We start from the raw sequence: 19928 nt of genomic DNA on the forward strand, positions 1-19928 counted from the left end.
TAATATCACAACTCATCCAAGTTTACAGTACTAAGAATAAGAAGGAAAATCTATTCGATGATCTATTCACAATTAAGCTCTAGGTACTTGGAATTGGTGCTACAAAAATAAATGAGCTAATCCTCAGGAGTCAATCTGATATTGGGGGAAAATTGAACAAATAAACAAATATGTTGTTAAAATAAAATTCAGTGTGTGTGCAACCACAGATATATTTTAATGACATGGCCCAGAAATGAAAATGATTGACTCTTCTTCCTTCTTTACCTTAGATTTCACAGCTAATACAATAAATTTTATTGCAAACAAATTTCTTCCCGATTCTGACAACATAAAGAGAAAGCTTATTAAGACACTCCAGTACATAGCTTCATAAAAAGGCAGGCTTTCTAAAAGCAAAATGAGATTGTGAATTCCATTAGACTAGCAGAAAGTCATTTGATTGTTTTGTCTCTCCATGACACTTTGTAGTCATTCAGTCCTACCAAAATGTATTGTGTGGCTATATGTGCAAGTTCTTTTGCTGGAAGTTTGCTAGGAATTAGGGACTTCTAGCAAAGAAGATTAACCAAAGACAACTAAAAATTCTATCTACCTTTAAATAACTTAGAGTTTAGTCCTATTTAGACATATCAGGAAAACAGAAACCACTCTAGGTAGAAGAAATTTATTACAGGGAAATGGTTACATGAGTGATAGAAGACCTAAAATGCCAGGCAGTGATAGGGCAGAAGCTAGAACTATGGTGAATCTGATCCACAAGAATTATGAAGATGCATTCATTCAGGTCAGGGAATGGGAGCTATTCAAGCTCCTAGCTCCATGGCCTTATCACTCTCTGGTCTGCCATTTTATCTCAACTACTGGCAAGCATGCAGAGAAAGGGAACACACTGGGCGTGAGAGGAAACCGGATATGTGTGGTGCACTGCACAAGAACTCACACAGGCACCTCTCAAGCCTCCTGAGTGCTCACCAAGGAGCAGTCCTATTTTATATGTCAGAGTCAGAAGTGGTGCAATATAGGATGCTAATTGTTCCTGTTCTTATTTGGTTTCCTTTGTTCCCTGTAGGCACTTAATCTATGTTTTTGTTTTTGTTTATTTGTTTTGTGGTGCTGGAATACTGGGGATTGAACCCCAGGGGCATGCTACCTCCAAGCTATACCCCCAGCCCTATTTTATTTTTTGTTTGGAAACAGGGTTTCATGAGGTTACTGAGAGTCTCACTACTTTGCTGAGGCTGAATTTTCAATTCCAAATTTTTCAATTTCCAAGAGTTTTCAATATCTAAATACTTTCTTCAGAAAAAAAAAAAAATCTTACTCTGGAGTCCATTGTAGAAAACAGAAAACTAAAATCTGTTCTGCTTGAAGCACAGGGTGGGAGTCTGGATCTTCCTCCAACCAAGGCCAGTCCTGGGGACAGAGTCTGAGGACTTGAGGACGCTGAGTCTAGTTCCCCTTATGAGTTTACAGTCGGCGCATAGATACATCTATGTACACCCTCTGCATCTCCTCAGCGCGCTGTCAGTGGTAGAAATGTGGGAACCCCTTCCACTTAGACACTTAAATATACGGTGGCATTAAGAGAAGCCTGCATATAACTGTGGTTAACCCCATGTAGAAAAGAGCTTTGACGGTAACCCACAAATCCCCAAGTCATTACCTGTGAATGAAATCTTATCTGGTGAGGAATTATTCTAATATAGTTTGGGAATTAGATGGTGGGTTAATCTCCCAGTTTTATAGCAGAGAGCTTCTTAAAATTTGAAATTCCATTCTTTTTTAGAAGATTGAAATACTTCTTTGGAGCCTCTCCATTAGTCAAGATTGTTACAGAGAGAAAAATTCCACTGTTTTTCAAGTATTTTTTTCCCCGCTAGCTAGTCTATATCATTTTAGGAGGCTCTAACTGCCTAGAAGGAACACTAATTACCTATGTGGTTTCCATCTCTTATGAGTCCTGTTTCCACACCTTTAAACTGTCACATGGAATCCTTAGGGAGAACCGGAATAGAGGTGGGCAGAAAGGGTGTTTAGAAACTGGACTGAAAATAAATTCTCCACAAGCCCACCTCCACCATCCTATATATAGCCCTGTCTGGATGGACACCTTGAGATGTGTTTTAATTCCATTCAAAACACAACAACTTTCAAAGGACCATAGTTCATGTCTCAAACTTAATAGAAAGAAAAATTCTTCATTTCACCTACTAAAAGAAAAAAAAAAAAAAAAGCTTAAAGAAATTTGAGACACCGGTTGCTCGGTGGACTACTTGAAGAGGCAGGGCGTTCCTGGACCTCCCGGGTTCGGAAAAGAACCCTGAGGGGCATGAAAAGCCCGCGCAAATGATGTTCTTTTAGAAAACACAAGGGATGCCAGAGGAGAAGGGGGGGGGGGCTCAGGGCTGGCGTCGGTGTCTTCCCTGTGCCATCTCCAGCCTGTCCTCCGAGGACACCCCTCTGTCCTCCCCAGCCGGCAGGGCGCAGCGGTGCGCGCCGCCCTGGACTCCTCTTGGGTCGCCACCCTGGACTCCATGAGTCCTGCTTCTCCTCGTCCTACACCCCCGCCCTCCCCTCTGCAGCCCCCACTCTTCCCGGCAAAGGGGATCCGGGCCAAGGGGCCGCCCAGGCCTCGGTCCCCCGCCCCCGGGCTGGCCGGACCATAAAGCCCGGCAGCGCCGAGCGCAGCCATCAGCTCCCCCAGCTCTGCGCGGCCAGGACCCCGCGCCCTCCCGACTGCAACCCAGCCCACGCCGCGGCTGAGCGGGGAAACCGAGGCACGGCCGCCGCCCGCCCTCGAGAGGCAAGCCGCCAGCATGCTGCTGCCCCGCGGAGCTGCCTTGCTCCTGCTGCACCTGGTCCTGCAGCCGTGGCTGGGGGCCGGCGCCCAGGCCGCCCCGCAGGGTAAGTGGGCTCCGGCCGCGGGGCGACGGCTGGGGGCCCGGAGAGACCCGCTCCCCACGCCCGGCTGGACCTGGGCTCCCCGCCCTGCCTCGGCGCCTCTGCCCCCTACGATCCGAGCCACCGCTTATCGTGACTGCAAACGATTAGACTCCAGAATTGCCTGAAATTTGATTATCCAGTAATGAGACTAATTCCCCAAACAATAGTTTTGAGGGATGCAAAACTTACTTTTAGTCTATGAAAAGACCTGGGGTTTACTTGAAAGCCCCGGGCCGCTAACTCGTGTCTGGTCCAGGTTGTGTGAAGTTCAGTGTAGGTCCCTAAAGCTCCCTCCACCAAGCCCTGGCCCCTGAATCCACCCGGAGCGCGAGAGGGCCACCCCGGAAAGGCACAGAACTGTCTCTCTCTGGGCTCCGCTTGGGCCCCAGAAAATAAAAGTTCTTTTAGGAGTTGGCTTTGATCGCCTGGTTCCTGACATAAATAGTAGGGACAGCGAAATTGGAAATTTTCTGTGAGAAGGTAAAAATTTGATAAGCAATATGAAAAGATACTCAGATAATCCTCCGACCCATTTATTTACGAGGTGGGGTACAAAAAGCCCTTGGGCAGGGCGCACTTAACATTAAACATAATTTCTTGTAAAGACCAAAAGGAAGGAATGACTTAAGCAACAAAGATTCCGGGGCCCTGACTGGCTGGGGACCTTCCTGTTTGAACTTGGGAGATACACAAAACTTGAAGTTAAAAATGTTACTCCTTGAGAAGTTACAGCAGAGAGCCCTTGCGAAGGTATTCCCGAGTCCCCTCTCTCCCCGCTGCTGAGCTCACCATTTAAGCTTTGCTTTTCACCATTTTTATTCCAGACCTCATAATGAAAATTCTGGTTTTAGGGGGTATTATGCTGCCAATTATGAACAATTTGATATGTGGCCTGTAATAAGCATTGTGTTCCAGCCTTCTAGGAAGGTAAAAAGGGAAGTTTTAAAACACAATTCAAAAATTTTCTTATTGCAGAGGTTTTACTGTCAGGTTTGAACATATGGGTTTAATATTTTGTGCTATATAAATCCTTGACATTTGAACACACAGCTTCATGGTATGCCTTATGTTGTATGGATTCCGCTTCTTAGACCTGAAAGTTTTATGGAGACCCAAAGTCAGGCTCTGCAACCTAAATTATCTGGTTAATTTAGTTGCACTAGATGATCTGATTAAGTCAAGTTTCTGATAGATTCTTTTATTTTGCTATCTAGTCTGCAATTATCAGCTCAACTGAATAATTCGCTTACTTCCTTTTCCCTCAGAGCTGCATTGCGAGTCTTAAATTAGTATGTATTCGATTTACATACCATAATAGTTGGGCTCATTGGTAGTAATTTCACCTCTAGCACTGGAGGGTTGTGCTTGGATCCTAGTACTTTTACTAAAATGTAATAACATTAATAGAAAATAGTAGCGTCTCATTGCCTTTTCAAAACACTTTTCGAAGTCATTACTAACTAATCCCGACTCTGCCTCTTGAGAGAGCAGCAAATGGATTGGATGAAGCTCGCAGATGGAATCCAGAGAGGTGACATAGTTAAAGCACGAACCCGATCAAAGCTGAAGGGAGGATCAGGAGAACCAAGAGTTTGGCTTTGAGCATCAGTCCCATACCTGAACACATTTCTTTTCTAAAGATACCTTATTCCAAATGGAACTTTCAAATGCATTGTCATATTTCCCCTTTGCCCCCATTGGTAGAAATGTAAAGTTTCCAATTTTCTGGAAATTAAAAAAAAAATCCGATTCCACTTTTTAAATACCGGAGGCAGCTATCTTTGTGGTTTGGGATGTAGGGCTAGAAGGAACGCAGTAGATACTCTGATTTCCAGCACATTCAGTATTAAATTTATATTTGTGTAAGGTCCTTTGAACCATGTGAAAGAAACAGTATAGATCTGTTTGGAAAACTAATTGTCTTTTTAAAAGAACAGACATTCTTGAGTAGCTAGGGTGGATATTTCTCCTGTTTGTTTTAGAACATTTATTTACTTTTTGTTATAACAAAAGTCATACCTGTTCATTGTGTAAAAATGAAAATTGAAAAGAAAGAAAAAAGTTACAACAGAGAAAGTTACAAAAGTTATAAAACTTACATAACCCAGAAAGAGCTAAAATTAATTTAACATGTTATATTGTTTTCCATTTTAAATCTTTTTCTATGCACATATATTTCAAATGAGACCATGTTATGCATTTAGTTTTATCACTTTTTCACTTTCACTATCATGAACATCTTTCTATATCTGTAAGTATTTTAGCTGCATTTTAAAAATAGTTGGCATTTTGCTTTTTTGAAGAACCAAAGTGAATTTGGCAAAATTTGTAACAGGACGTGTCAGTTATTTCCAGTATTTTGATATTATGAATATTAACTTATCAAACAACCGAAGTGTCATGGATAGCACTAGCCATCCCTTTAACATCTCCCAAGCCCTTCCTTCTTTGCTAAAGACAGTTTGTTTTCATGGCAAAGAACTAGACCACCAGGATTCACACCTCTCCCATTTAGATTCTTACCTAATTCCTTTCAAAGTGGAAATTTGAGATTTACCACTGGTAAGTATCCTTGCACCTAAGTCATTTAGTATATTATTGTTTCCTTAGGATAGATTTCTATAAATAGAATTCCTAGGTCAAAGAGCATGGTGTGTTTTATATTTTGATACTGTGTTTGGGGGGAAGGTGTCCGTTAGTTACTGGGAATTGAACCAAGAGCATCATACCCCTGAAATATACTCCCTTTTTATTTTGAAATAGGATTTCACTAATACAAACAAGATTTCACTAACACTGACCTGGAACTTGCAATCCTCCTGACTCAGCCTTTTAAGAACTGAGATTACAGGCGAGTTCCACCATACCTTGCTGACATTGTTATTTAAACTGTCCTCAAATGTACTCGTTTAATTTTATGAAGCATCATATACAAGTGCTTATTTCTCTGAACCCTCACCAATAGTGGGTATTATTGTATTTATTATTCTTTCAATTTGATAGTGAAACTGATAGCTTATTGTTTGTGTTAGTAATTCTTTCATCATTAAGTAAGCATTTGGTCATTTGAGTTTATTTCTGTAAATCACCTTTTTTCTGTAAATCACCTTTTCATGTTTCTTGCCCATTTTTCTCTTAGGATGCTTATCATTGTGTTGATTTGTGATAGCTCCTTATAAATGACCAGTATTATCCTCTTAGTAACTAGATTATTGCATTCAAGCGACAGCTCTAGGTACTGAAGTTTCTATAAGTTATGGGATTGTTCAAATCTATATTTGTGCCGGGGATGATGGTGCACACTTGTAATTTCTGCGCTTGGGAGTTGGAGACAGGAGGATCATACAGGTTAGAAGCCAGCCTTGCTGGCTCAAGAGACCCTGTTTCCAAATAAAATATAAAATAGGTCTGTGTAGCCCGGAGGTAGAAGAGTTCCATCCCCAGTACCACCAAAAAAAAAAAAAAAAAAAAAGAAAGAAAGAAAGAAAAAGAAAAGAAAAAAATCCATTTGTATAAACTAAGTAACTTCTAGTAAATATTACCCAAATGGGGTCTTTGCTTCCTCTCCCACATCCTGGTACTGGAGATTGGATTCAGGGTGCTCTCCCACTGAGCTACACCCCAGCCCTTTTTATTTTGAGACAGGTTCTCACTAAATTGCCCAGGCTGGCCTCATATTTGTGATCTTCCTGCCTGAGTCACTGGAATTACAGGTGTGCACTGCTGCTGCCGCACCCTGTGGCCTTTGCCTTTTAAATGGCTCTGGACACACTCTCCCATCATTTTCATGCATCTCACAAGGCTTTTGCAAAAAAAAAAAAAAAAAAAAAGTGTTACTTGCTTGATCAAAAGCAACTTACACAAATACAAATGCAGAGTTTAGTTCTTATAGATCATCTCTATTCATGAGGATGCAGCCGGGCAACGGAAACAACATCGTTTTGGTTTGTTTCCACAATGGGATTTTTTTTAAACAGAGAAATATTAAAGAGTTGTGAAGGCACAACGGGAGAACTTGGGTCTCACAAAGGTGGCAAATCATTTTACTGATACCATATTTGCATCCACGTTTTCTGCCCGCATCCCCTGACATTTATCACTGACCAGGAAAATGCGATTGGCTCTTGTCCTGGAGGTACATTAGGGACCCCATCACTAAAATTCACTGCTTCAGGACATGAGAAGAACTGTGAGCTGGATGTTCTGCCCTGTCCCCTTGTCCTTTCAGCCTGTAGTGCTCTTCCAAGTGGGCGTTTTCAGAGCCAAATCCAATTTTGTGTTTGCAAATTTAGTCTTCTCTTAAGGGCTATAACCAGTGATGAATATGGTGCTCTATTTCTTCTGCTTCAAATGTCCACCCACTGTAACAGTGACAAGAAACAACTGATGACTTTGGTAATGTGAAAAATGATGTGAGATTAGTTAACCTTATTTTGTCAAGTGATCTCCCTCCGAGTGCGCGCGCGCGCACACACACACACACTCACACACACACACATTTGCTCCAAAGTTCATCTTCCACTGATCCCCTCTTTCCCCTTCTCCCCAGTCTTTGACCTTCTCCCATCCTCGAGTCAGAGGCTGAACCCAAGCGCTCTGCAGCCGGTGCTGACGGACCCCACCCTCAATGAGCTCTACGTGATAGCCACCTTCAAGCTGCAAAGTAAAAGCTCAGCCACCATCTTTGGCCTCTACTCCTCAACAGACAACAGCAAATATTTTGAATTTACTGTAATGGGACGCTTAAACAAAGGTAAGCCAATGTGCAGAAGAAGTGAGTTTCTTAAAAGTCCCTTTCTCCTCTTCTGGGATCTGGGGATCTATTTTTCTTATAATGGTTCTTTGTACAGTCTTATTTTCACCTGTCGTTCATTTCGTTTTCAGTACTGTATTCTTCTCTCTGTACATCTACCTATATTCAGAGAGGTGACATTACAAGAAAGATTGAAGAACAGGGCTGGGGAATAGATCCCCACTGCTTCACAAAGAATAATAATGGTAATAATTGCTGTGGCCAAGATGCCTTTTGATGTTGCCCCATCCTTATGTTATTCTGGACCTGGTTCTGGAAGAGACAAGACCCAGGACAAGTATGCCATGTCTTAGTCAGCTCAGGCCGCCATAATGAAATGCCCTCGAATGGGTGTCTTAGACAACAGATATTTGTCACAGTTCTGGGGGCTGGAAGTCCAAGGCCAGAATGCCAGCATGAATCCCATCATGAGGGCATCAGGGAAAATCTAACCTAAAATCTAATCTAATAGGCCTCACCTCCATATACCATCACAGTAGAGATCAGAACTTCAGCACATGCGTTTGATGGGGAAGACACAGCCGTGCTACCCAGAAAGCCATGCTGTGTTCCCCGATGCCTGAGGCTGAGCAGACCTCACCCCCAGCTCTGTGAGCACCTCGCTGGCCTCGATGGAGGAAATACACCTCACTCAACCAACAGAACAGTATCCTCAAATCTTTGTATGCCTGCTTCCTGCCAGCTTACATGGGTCTGTCACCTTTTGGATTCCTTTGCTATCACCTTGCTACTAAAGTGAATTGCACCAAGCCCTAAGAAATGACTCCCAAATAAAAAAGGCCACCACTTCTTATCATTTTTTCTCCCCCACTTGTGCCCTGGGGACAACACCTGTGCCTGTTTATTGAGGAATGTGACAGACAAATGTTCGGGCTGCCCTGAGCATTTAATAAAACAGGAGGCCTGGTCCTTCTGCCTGGATTTTATATTTATTTTAGTAGACACTTTCTCATACTTCAGATCTTTCTCAGATTCTACTCACGATTAAACTCTTAAATCCAGAGGCTTGGGAGCTAAAATAAACTAATTCTTAGCTTTCATAGGGCGACAGAGTTAAAGCAAAAAGAAACGGGACTTTATCCTCCTTCTTTTCTGTTCCAACACTCTCCTTCCCACATCCCACCCACTCCCAAGTTTGCTTCCTCAGTCTGCTCCCAGGGGCTCTCTGGGCTGTGGTGAGGCCTCCGTTAAGGGAGACAGGAGATGTTGCTGGGGACTAGATTAGCCATTCCTGGCCATGCCTCAAGTCTGACAGCCCCCTCTGCCACATATCCATCGAAGGAATGGCTCATCCCCAACATCCAGCTACTCAGCTGCAATCTGGAAAAGTTCCTGCTCTTCATGTGGAGCCCAGCAGGAAACTATTTTAGATATTAGAGATGCACCGGAAAGGTCCCTCCCCCATTTTATTTCAGTTAGCTTAAAGGCCAGAAGATCCTCTGTAGAGTGAAACACTCAGCTCCCAGCTTTTCATGGTTTAGCGTGAACCCACGTGGGGAGTGTGTGGCACCAGGACACAGGAGGCAACTTCTTCTCAGCTGAATCTTTCCTTCAGAGCAATTCTAGGTGCTCTGCAAGTAGAGAAATGAGTGAGGGGCTGTTTAGCATGGCAGTGTTTCCCCTAAAGAATCACCACTAACGTGATGCAGCTATAATACTAGCTAGCAAAATTTGGAGGGAGAAGATGAGAGGTCTAATGGCCAACTGCTATTAGTGTTCAGACCCCAATGGCCCGTATTCAGCTTGATTACACCTGTGGGGTTATTGCAAGACGGTGAAGCATTGAGTAGGTGGGGCCCACTTGGAGGAATTTAGGTCACTGGGGACATGCCCATGAAGGGACATTTGCACACGCCCCTTCCTGCCTTCCTCTTGCTTGCTGGCCACCAAGGCCAAGGTGAGCAGTGTTTGCCCCACCACACGCTCCTGCCGTGATGCGCAGCCTCGCCACAGGCCCAAAAGCAATGGCGCCAACTGACCCTGGCCAGAAACCCCTGAAACTGTGAGCCGAAGCAAACCTCCCTCTTTTCAAGATGTTATATTTTGTCCAGTGATAGAAAGCGAACACACCCCCCGACATTCTAAGCTATTAGAAAAAAAAAATCAAAGGTTCTTAGAAAATAGGGGAGGGGGAAGGAGTTCAGAAGAATCTGGAAGTGAGAATTTATAGAAAACAAAGAGGGATTTATTCTAGTAGTAAAGCCCAGAGAGTTGAAGAAGGTGCAGAGAAGCTGTTTTGCTGGAGTGGTAGAAAGAGTCCTCGGAGGATCTGGGAAGGAGCAGCAGCCCATGATGACCAAATAGTGAGGACACATCATCAGGGCCAGCGGGTCCAAGAAAAAGAGGTGGCATGTGGTTGTGACTTCACGCTGAGGTGTTCCATGGTGGCCACGCTGATGAGCTTTAGAAGGGGCTTGTCTCCCGGATGGCGAGCTCCACGCACCGTCCAGCTGCCTGGGGCTCAGCCGACCTCCCCTCTGGTTGATTTTCATGGGAAATGGCAAAGCCATCAGAAGCAATCCAAATGTATCACTACTGACTTTACATATCCTCGTAGGAAATAAAACAAGCTTTCCCTTTAGTAGACTAAAGAGTTCATGACGTGGCAGTGGAAGAAGGATGACTGTACAGATGCTGTCTAAGAGCAGGACCAGGATGCCTGGGCTCAGATGAGCTCTCAGGACAAACTGAAGTGTAGCGAATGATGACTGTGAAGAATGAGTCTGACACTGAACTCTGCTTCTTCTCTCACCCTCTCCACATCATCCTAACCATGGCCACCTCATTACTGCTCATAAAACAGAAATTGAGTCAAATTACACCTCACCCCAGAGACCTTTAATGACTCCCCACTCCTTGCTGGAGAAGGTACATGCTTCCCTTGTATGACTCTCAACCAGCCCTTCCAGTCTGTGCCTCATCCCAGCCCTCTGTGCAGCCTGAGCTAGAAGGACCATATCATTCTCTGGGTCCACTCACCCTCTTTCCTTCTCCATCCTTGTGTTCTCCCTAGACCTATGCCATCTTCAGGTACCAAGATCCTACATGTCCAAGATCCATCTCAGAGACCTTCTCATAGTTTTCCTTATGTGACTTTGTATCTCTTCAGGAAGGCACTGATCTTAGTTGACTTTGTACTTTAATTACTTCTAGCTCTTAGCTCCATAGGTTGTTAGTGCCCCTCAATTACATAAGTCCCCTCAAATAGGGACACAGTTTCCCTTAAGGTATCTTTGTATCTGCGACAGCACTTTGGATGGACTGCAGCTATTCAAGCACAGTGTCTTGAACATATCAGTGGTTCATGAATAGATTGTATAGAATAAATTAAAAGAATAGACTTGATTATGTAAAGAAGAGATATCCCAGGCGTGGTGGTGCACGCTTGTAATCCCAGCGCTTGGTAGGCTGAGACAGGAGGATTACACAGGTTCAAAGGCAGCCTCAGCTACTACTTAGTGAGGCTTTCAGCAACTTTGTGAGACCCTGTTTCCAAAAAAATATAAAATAGGTCTGGGAGTATAGCCTGGAGGTAGAAAAGCCCCTGGGTTCCACCCCCAGTGCCACACACACAAAAGTAGAGATACACCAGTGTGGAAATTCTGGAATTAAACAGGGTCTGGTACATGGTAAGTGGTCAAAATGCTGTTTTAATGAATTGATGTTGGAAATTTCTTAGATGCAGATATAAGAATATATAGGCAGTATTTCTGGCACAAATGATCTGTCAACTTATGAGTAATACAGGCAGTAAAATCTTGATAGAAATAAGGACTTTACAGAAACTACCTGTCTGGATATGGTTGATGTTTTTCTAGTATCTGACATGCAGCTAGCTTTCCAGGTAGTATCATGGAGTACTAGACTTGAGTTCCAACTACAAAACTTTCCAACTGGTTACCATGAGTACACCTCTGAATCTCTCTCATCCCTGGTTTATTATCTCTAAAGTGGAGATGACAACAGCTATGTCACTGGTTGATTGTAAGAACTGAATTATGGAAGGGATAACAATCTTTAGGATATAAGGCTCAATAAAAATTTCAGGTTCTTAAATTATATAGGATGAATAGATGGATAGATAGATGTCTACTATTTATGCAACTATCTTTCAAAGATCTTTCAGAAAAAAAAAAACCAGGAAGAACTTCTTCCTTAGTCTTAATTTGATTGTCACAGAAGAACAACTTGATGCTGTAGAAATGAAGGAAATCTCTCCGGGCGTGGTGGCGCACGCTTGTAATCCCCGCGCTTGGGAGGCGGAGACAGGAGGATCGCGCAGGTTCGAAACCAGCTGCGCTGGCGTAAGAGACCCTGTTTCAAAAATATAAAATAGGTCTGGGAGTGAAGCCCATAGGTAGAAGGGCTTCCAGGAACCCCAGTACCACCAAAAAAAAAAAAAAAAAAGAAAGAAAGAAATGAAGGAAATCTCAAGAATTTGCTGTCCTAACTCAGAGAGTCATACTCCTCAGCCTAAAGATAGATGTCAAATGGCTCCGAATTGTGATTCTAAACACTGTGAGCAAAGGAGAAGCATAGCACAAAAGAGATGGGAGAGCTGAGAAATGTAAACTCTAGATCCAGTAATGAGTGGGGAAAAATGAGCCTCAAACTTAATTACATTTATGAAGTCTCACAGTGTGCCTTGGCCATGCTAAAGGCTCAAAATGTTCAAAATATACCTATGAGGTTTCTGTGAATTAGCTCAGCTTTACAGTGGTCATAGGCAGAAAATGGAAAGAACTTAAAAACTTGACACAAAACTATAATGATTAGGACAGAGAAGCTGAAACCTGAGTCAGTTAGTGATTCACACATCAGATAATAAAAGAAATGATTTTAGCAAGATTCAGAATAAGGAAGGAAAAATCTATTTCCCAGAATATGTAATGCAAGATTAGTAAATGGTTGTAATAGCTCTTTTATAACTTCTTACCCATGAAATGAAATGCTCTTCAAGTGGTCAAGAATGAGCTGGGCATGCTGGTACATGCCTACTGTAATCTCAGTTCTTGGGAGACTGAGACAGGAGGATTCCTGGTTCTAGGACAACCTCAGCAATGTAGCAAGACTCTCAACAATGTAGCAAGGCCCTGTTTCAAAGCAGAAATTTTTTTAAAGAGGGGAGGGGGTTAAGGGTATAGCTCTGAGGTCTAATGCCCCTGGGTTTAATATCCATTACCAAAAAAAAACTCAAAAAGATAATCAAGAATAGCTAAAAGAAAACCAAAACCCATGCTAGATGAAGATATGGTAGAACCCTCACCAGTCTCTTTAGTGAGCTTAGTTGTCCAGGTGAATTATAGATGAGGGTTTTCAATGAAGAAATTGATAGTGGAATCACTATGGGTGTACAGGTAGGTAGAAATCACAGAGAGCAGACAGAGGAGAAGAAAATGTTTCCCTTCTTATAAAGAAAGGAAAACCACAAGCTAGTGAACTTTAGGACAAACTCCCGGAGGTTTGTGTTATTATTCATGTATTTTAGGATTGTCTAGACAAGAAATCTTAAAGACAAAATGAGGTTACTAAGAATAAGTTACACCAAACCTTTTATTTTTTCAGTAAAGCTTTTGATAGGTCAAAAAGATGTTATGAGCATAATGTATCTTGACTTCAGAAAAGAATCTTAGGAAGTTATTCATTATGCCTTTCTGAATTATTTAAAAAAGAATGAGCTAGATAATAGTACTGCTAGGGTTGAATGAGTTTCTTTACAACCATGTATCTAGTGGCTTTTGGGCAAGGTTCTGTCTTGGGAGTTGAACTTTTCAGCATAGTAACTTAAGATAGTGTTTGGTTTGCAATTGGCATGAAGCTGGGAAACTGAATTGAACATAAGGAATGCCATCATCAGTAGTTACAAGATGGCAGGATAGCCGGGCGTGGTAACGCACACTTGTAATCCCAGCATTCGGGAGGCTGAGACAGGAGGATCATAGTTCGCAGACAGCCTCAGCTACTTAGTGAGGCCCTTTGCAACTCAGTGAGACCCTGTTTCAAAATAAAGAATAAAAAATAGGGGTGGGGGTGTAGCTCGGAGGTAGAATGCCTCTGGGTTCCATCCCCAGTACCACACACACACACACACACACACACACACACACACACACACAAAATGGCAGGATTGGCTACAATCTACCTGATGAAATTTACCAAGAATAAATGGGAACCCATCACCTAGAGTGAAATGCAAATTGCAGAACTGGAGGATGTGGGTGATCTAACCTAATAGTTCTAGTTGACAAGAACTAATCTGAGTTGAACACGGTGCCTGATACTCAGCAAATGCTCAAGAATGTTATCTGAAGAATGAATGAACACTGCGACAGACTTATATTTAAAAGGCTTCTTGAATTTTAGGCTTCATTAATGCACTCACGTGGCCAGGATGAGGGAACTAATAATCCCACTGTACTCTTAGATGTCCAAGCCACATCTCTAAGACTGCATCTAGTCCTGGACACCTTTCTGAGGGGCACTGTTAGATCAGAGAGTACCTTGAGAAGAGTCACCAAAACAGCACCCATCTGGACCCCATTTTTTATCATGTCCAAATCAAAAGCTAAAAGAACTGAAGAAGAGAGGACTCGGAAATCAGAAGAGATATGAAAGTTGCCTTAAAGTATTTGAAGAAAGTCATTTGAAAGGAGGATCTGACTAAATCTGTCTATTGCTCAGAAGAAACAGACACTGGCTCTATAGTAGGAAACTTTGGGAGAGCTATCCAAAAGTGAAATGGGTTCCTCTGCAAAGTAATGAGTTCCTTGTTACTGGAAATGTGCTGGGAGAGGCTGCATTTGACTGAAAGGATATTTTGAAGTGAGATATAAAAGCGGATGACTTATAATGCTAATATTCTATTCTACTAAGTTTCACTAAGGTTACATGGGTGTTTAAGAAATTGCTTTGTAGTGCTCCCTAAAATGTGATCTTTGAATTCCATGCACTTTAAAGTTTTGTCCCCTTCCAGCTAACTTTGTACTATGATGAGTCTCATAATTTTTCAAAACATAAAGCCTTCTGCAGGTGTTTAATATAATTGCTTGGTTTCCCTTCACTGAACAGTTCTTTGGGGGGGGGCGTGTGTGTGTGTCCTCCCCCCCATTCTCTGTAAACTTTTTGTTTGTTCAAATTGTTACAAGAAAATTTTGAAACAGGCAGCATTTATCTCAGCTAGAAGTCTCCCAGAGTACTTTTGGGAAAAGCTGTTTGATGATTTAGCTTTTGTATGTGTTTACAAAGTACAAAAGTTACCAAGACCTAGAGTATAGGGCATAAAGATAATAAATAAAGACAAACAAGAATATACATCACAAAAGACCTGCAAGAAGGCATTTTAAAATGCAAAATTATTTTAAAAGAAGAGGAAAGATTGGCCACGTTGGCTTTCATTATAAATTTAAAGTGCCAAAGAGCAAAGCTGTTTGCCAGGCAAAGCAGAAAGCTCCGAACTACCTTCCTGAGCATGCTGCCTGCACGCCAGGTCACTCTGAACTCCTTCGCCCAAACAGACAAAATACTTTCGTTTCTACTTTTTAAAAGCTGGCACTCTGGGTCATTACTTTGACATTCAACATTTCATAATATTTTTGACCAGGTCCGCTTTTCAAAGCACCTTTTGAAAATTCTTTCCTGAGATAGCAACACTTCAAATCTTTTTTTGCTTGCATTTGCTTTTTCATTCCTTGCCAGTCACTGAGATCATATTTAATCAGGCTGGGCTATGTGTCTCCTGTGTTACCCTGGTACCAGACATGGGAATGTAGCCTGCCTTTCTTTTCTTTCTTTCTTCCTTTCTTCCTTCCTTCCTTCCTTCCTTCCTTTCTTTCTTTCTTTCTTTCTTTCTTTCTTTCTCTCTTTCTCTCTTTCTTTCTTTCTCCCTTCCTCCCTCCCTTTCTCCCTTTCCTTCTTTCCTTCCTCCCTCTCTCCCTTCTCTTTCCCTCCCCTCCCCTTCCTTCCTTCCTTCCTTCCTTTCTTCCTTCCTTTCTTCTTTTTTTCTGTTGTTGGTGGTACCAGGAAATGAACCCAGAGACATTCTACCTCCAAGCTTTTTATTTTTAAACAGGGTTTCACTAAGTTGCTGAGGGCCTCATTAATTTGCTGAGGCTGGCTTCAAACCTGTGATCCTTCTGTCTCATCCTCCCAAGTACAGAGATTACAGGTGTGAGCCACCATGCCATTCTGAAATGTAGCTTTTGGACAGTACCATAACATCAGCAAGTACACAAAGATGCTAAGTTTAGAGGGAAAGGACTTTTATAGATAAGCCAATACAAAGCACCTATACATTTTTTAAAATGTAATTGTGGGCAACAAAAATCAGAGTGAACTCATGAATATTATTATTTATCCTTTTCATTCCATAGATAGTTGCATTGCTCTCAATGCTATATATAGGAAAATTTGTAAGAAATAGACTTGACAGTATAGAGGGGGGTTAAGGTGGCAAGGAGACTGGAGACAGTCCTGGGATAAGGAGTTTCAGCATATTTAGAAACCACTAGGAAGTCATTGAAGGATTTTATGTGCTTGTTTGTGTGCTAGCTTTGAGAAGGCAATAACTCAATTACAACAGTCCTATGAGAAGTGCAATCTGTCGGTTTCTAAACCTGCACGCAGGAGACCTACAGAGGGAAGGTGAAGCAAGATCCTAACAGTGCAGCCCAGAGATGGGGCAGAGCAGAGACGCCACCGGGACAGGAGCACCTGCGGGGCCCGCCCTGCGTCGCAGTCCAGTGAGGCTGAGTTCTCAGGTAGCAGCCCTGCAAGATAAGCAGGCCAGCATCTCCAAGCCCATTGGTTCATCCAATGGGGAGTGGAGACAAAGCATGTGAGCCGGATATGCCACAGCTGAGAAAACAGAGTTGTACCCCGGGACAAATTTCCTGAACTTGGTGCTCCAGGGTGGGGACCAGCAGAGGTGCAGAGGTTCCAGCATCAGGGGACTGGCTTCTCAGTACTGCTTGCTAGAGGGGTGGGATGAAGTCTCACTCCCTCTGCAGTACCTGCCCCTCTGCTTTGCTTCTTCTGCTGTGTGTGTGTGTGTGTGTGTGTGTGTGTGTGTGTGTGTGCGTGTGTGTTGGGCTAAGATGGGGCAAGTTGACCCCTGAAAAATAGGGGAAGGTCGGGGAAGCTCCGCCCACCAAGCCATGGGCTCCAGGCCAGAGCTTTCTGCTGCTGCGGGACTCAGCATGACTGATGTGAACATGTTGTTTCCTGAGCAGGCGCCTCTCCGCCCTCTGGGGTAGTCTCGCTGCTCTGAGGATAAAATAAGTGTAGAGGCACTGAAGTAAGGAATTTGCAATAAAAAAGAAAAATGAAAAATGTAAGCCATAAGAGAAACGAGAATTATTGGATCAAGTGTGAAGAATGGTAAATGTCAAGGCACTTGATAATTTTTCTGCTAACAGACATTCATTGTGAAGATGGATGTTTCCATAATTCTTCTTTGCTTTTTTTTTTTTTTTCTCTCTTGCTGGTGTCATAAGATCTAGGAGCACTGGGGATTTGTCATTTGAGTGTTCCATTGCAACAAAAAGCAAGGCAGAGGTACAGAACCCCCTTCTATGAGAGTGTGACCACACTAGTAGCAGGTTTTGCTACCTGGAATAAGGTGCTCATTCGTCACTCTTTAAACTTTTAAGTTTTCTATATAAAAACTTTAAACAATCGCTTAATTATATTTCGAAAGTTCATGTTCACAATACTTAATGTGCACCTGTTATATATATATGAAGTACTACTCTAGGTGCTATTTGTAAATTTCAACTCTGCTATTTGATTATGAAAATAAACTATGGCCCACATGCCCTGTGAAGGCCTGTTAAAAGCAGGCAGCTTGCCGGGCGTGGTGGCGCACGCTTGTAATTCCCGGGCTTGGGAGGCGGAGACAGGAGGATCGATTGTGCAGGTTCAAAGCCAGCCTTGCTGTCTTAAGAGACCCTGTTTCCAAAAATAAAAATATAAAAATAGATCTGGAAGTGTAGGAGGTAGAAGGGTTCCATCCCCAGTACCACCCCCCAAAAAAAAAAAAAAGGCAGCTTGCCCAAGAAAAGGTGCTGCCTTCAAATGTCATGGAAAACTTAATTTGAGGAGGAAAATCAAGAGTTATTTGTAATGCCCTGTGTATATCCTCTCAAGCTGTTAGTATAGGGAACAGAAGTCATGACCGTAACTAGAATGAGATATTGAGTAAATGTGTGCATGACCTAATTTAAGTTTGGTGGTCCAACTGGTATTTTTATTGGCCTGTAAAAGCTCCAGGCATTTGCAAAACTATTTTAAACAGTAAAGTAATTGAAGTTAAAATTGAATTAGTGATTATGTTTGGACTCAGTTTTTCCCTCTTTTGGTTACTAGATAAGCTTCCAATTTTCCACCAAATTACTACAATTATAAATTCTCAACAGTATTAAAGAAATGGGCACAAATTCTGCTGCATTCCATATGAGAAATACTTTGATAATTTCTTCTCATTTCTATTTTCCTCCCATTATTATTTTCTTTGCATACATGTTTCAGTCTTACCAATATCAGGAAGCTTAGTATTGGAGGATAATCATACCTGGCCCTTGTAGTGAGTCTGTCTAGGTCTTTACCAATTCTTTTCTCTTAGGAAGCATGTGGTGGTGACCACAGAGACTAAAAGAAAATCTATTATGTGACTCTTCCCAGGGTCTCTCTGTGTCATTGAAACTGATGCCAACTGATGAGTATCTCTCTAGACCATAACCAAATGAAGAAGAAAATCTGGTCAGAGTTCAGACGGGGTGAGAAAATTAACCTAGAAAGTCTAAGGTGGAGAAAGCCTTAAAATATATCCTCCAAGTTTCACTGCAGTGATTATTTTCTTTGGCAGTACTGCAACATAAACAGGTATTCCTGGCTAGGCAGTCCATAGGGCAGCACCAAGTTGGCATTTATAGCCCACAGGAAAGATACTTGAGGAAAGATGGTTTAAGTTATTTACCACAAACTGTACAAATTTTTGGCAACAGACTCTGGGTATATGTGTGTAATATATTTTTTACTTTTTTGTATATAAGTAATAGGTTTTTCTTATAGAAAAATTAGGCAATAAAGATAAGAAGAAAATATATTCATGACCATATTAATGTTGATATATTGTCTAGTTACATAGATACACATACATAATTTTTCAGAAGGAAACTAAACTGACTTAAACTGTTTCTCATTTAGCAAAATACTACTGATGTCTTTTTGTGTTTTTAATATGCAACTATCCCATAGTATCCTAGTTCATTATTATATCATAATTTAAGTAACCAAACTAATTAAATACTCAGTGTGTGTTGCTTCCAATGTTTATTATTTTTATTTATTATTATTATTGTTATTTTGGTGGTACTGGGGGTGGAACCCAGAGGCTTTCTACCTCCGGGCTATACTCCCAGACCTATTTTATATTTTATTTGGAAACAGGGTCTCACTAAGTTGCTGAGAGCCTCACTAAGTAGCTGAGGCTGACTTTGCACCTGCGCGATCCTCCTGTCTCAGCCTCCCAAGCACTGGGATTACAAGCGTGCACCACCATGCCTGGCTTCCAATGTTTATTATAATAAATATTTCTGAAATGAATGTTCATACATACATCTTGATGAATATCTATCTATCTATCTATCATCTATCTATCTATCTCTCCTTCCCTCTACCCTCCTTCCTTTGCTTTAGTTTTGGTCCCTAGAAGTAGCCTTGTTAGGATCTGTACATATTTAAGTTTCTGGTGCACATCACTAAACTGCTCTCCAGATCAGTTCTGCCAATCTAAGGATTTCTCACCCTGAGATAACCAGAAGCTTTAGCTCAGACCTTGGGGTGGCAATGATGATCACATGAGCTACCCAGCACCATTTGCCATGAACCTCGACCTTGTTGTTCCTGGGATCTAATCTAGTGATGAATTTGGGTTTAGGTGTAGAACCTACAGATGGATCTGGAGGTGTTTTAGACTCGTTAAGATGTTGGAAGCAAATCACTTTGCCCTTTCTAGCAAACCTCAGCCAGTGGATTCCATTTGCAAAGGGTCAGCTCCTGGGACCAGATTTTAGCTCAGGGCCCAATATATTCAAGAAAAAAGCAAAGCCAAAAACCAGAATTTTAAAATTCACATGAATTTTTATTTAATAAGTAAGTTTAATAAAATAGG

General features: G+C 42.0%; 1 protein-coding gene across 1 annotated transcript in view; it reads left to right on the forward strand.

Moving 5' to 3' along the window:
* Positions 1-2819: 2819 nt before the first annotated feature.
* The window catches only part of THBS4 (thrombospondin 4), a gene marked incomplete at both ends in the record, with an annotated part of 48033 nt that continues 30924 nt past the window's right edge, over positions 2820-19928 (forward strand). The window contains 2 exons of the mRNA XM_080694858.1: positions 2820-2907; positions 7496-7699. Of these exons, the coding sequence (XP_080550984.1) occupies positions 2820-2907; positions 7496-7699 (292 nt within the window). The remainder of the gene's footprint in view (positions 2908-7495; positions 7700-19928) is intronic.

Source organism: Muscardinus avellanarius, assembly GCF_963383645.1.
Source record: "Muscardinus avellanarius genome assembly, chromosome: 1".
Classification (NCBI taxonomy): domain Eukaryota; kingdom Metazoa; phylum Chordata; class Mammalia; order Rodentia; family Gliridae; genus Muscardinus; species Muscardinus avellanarius.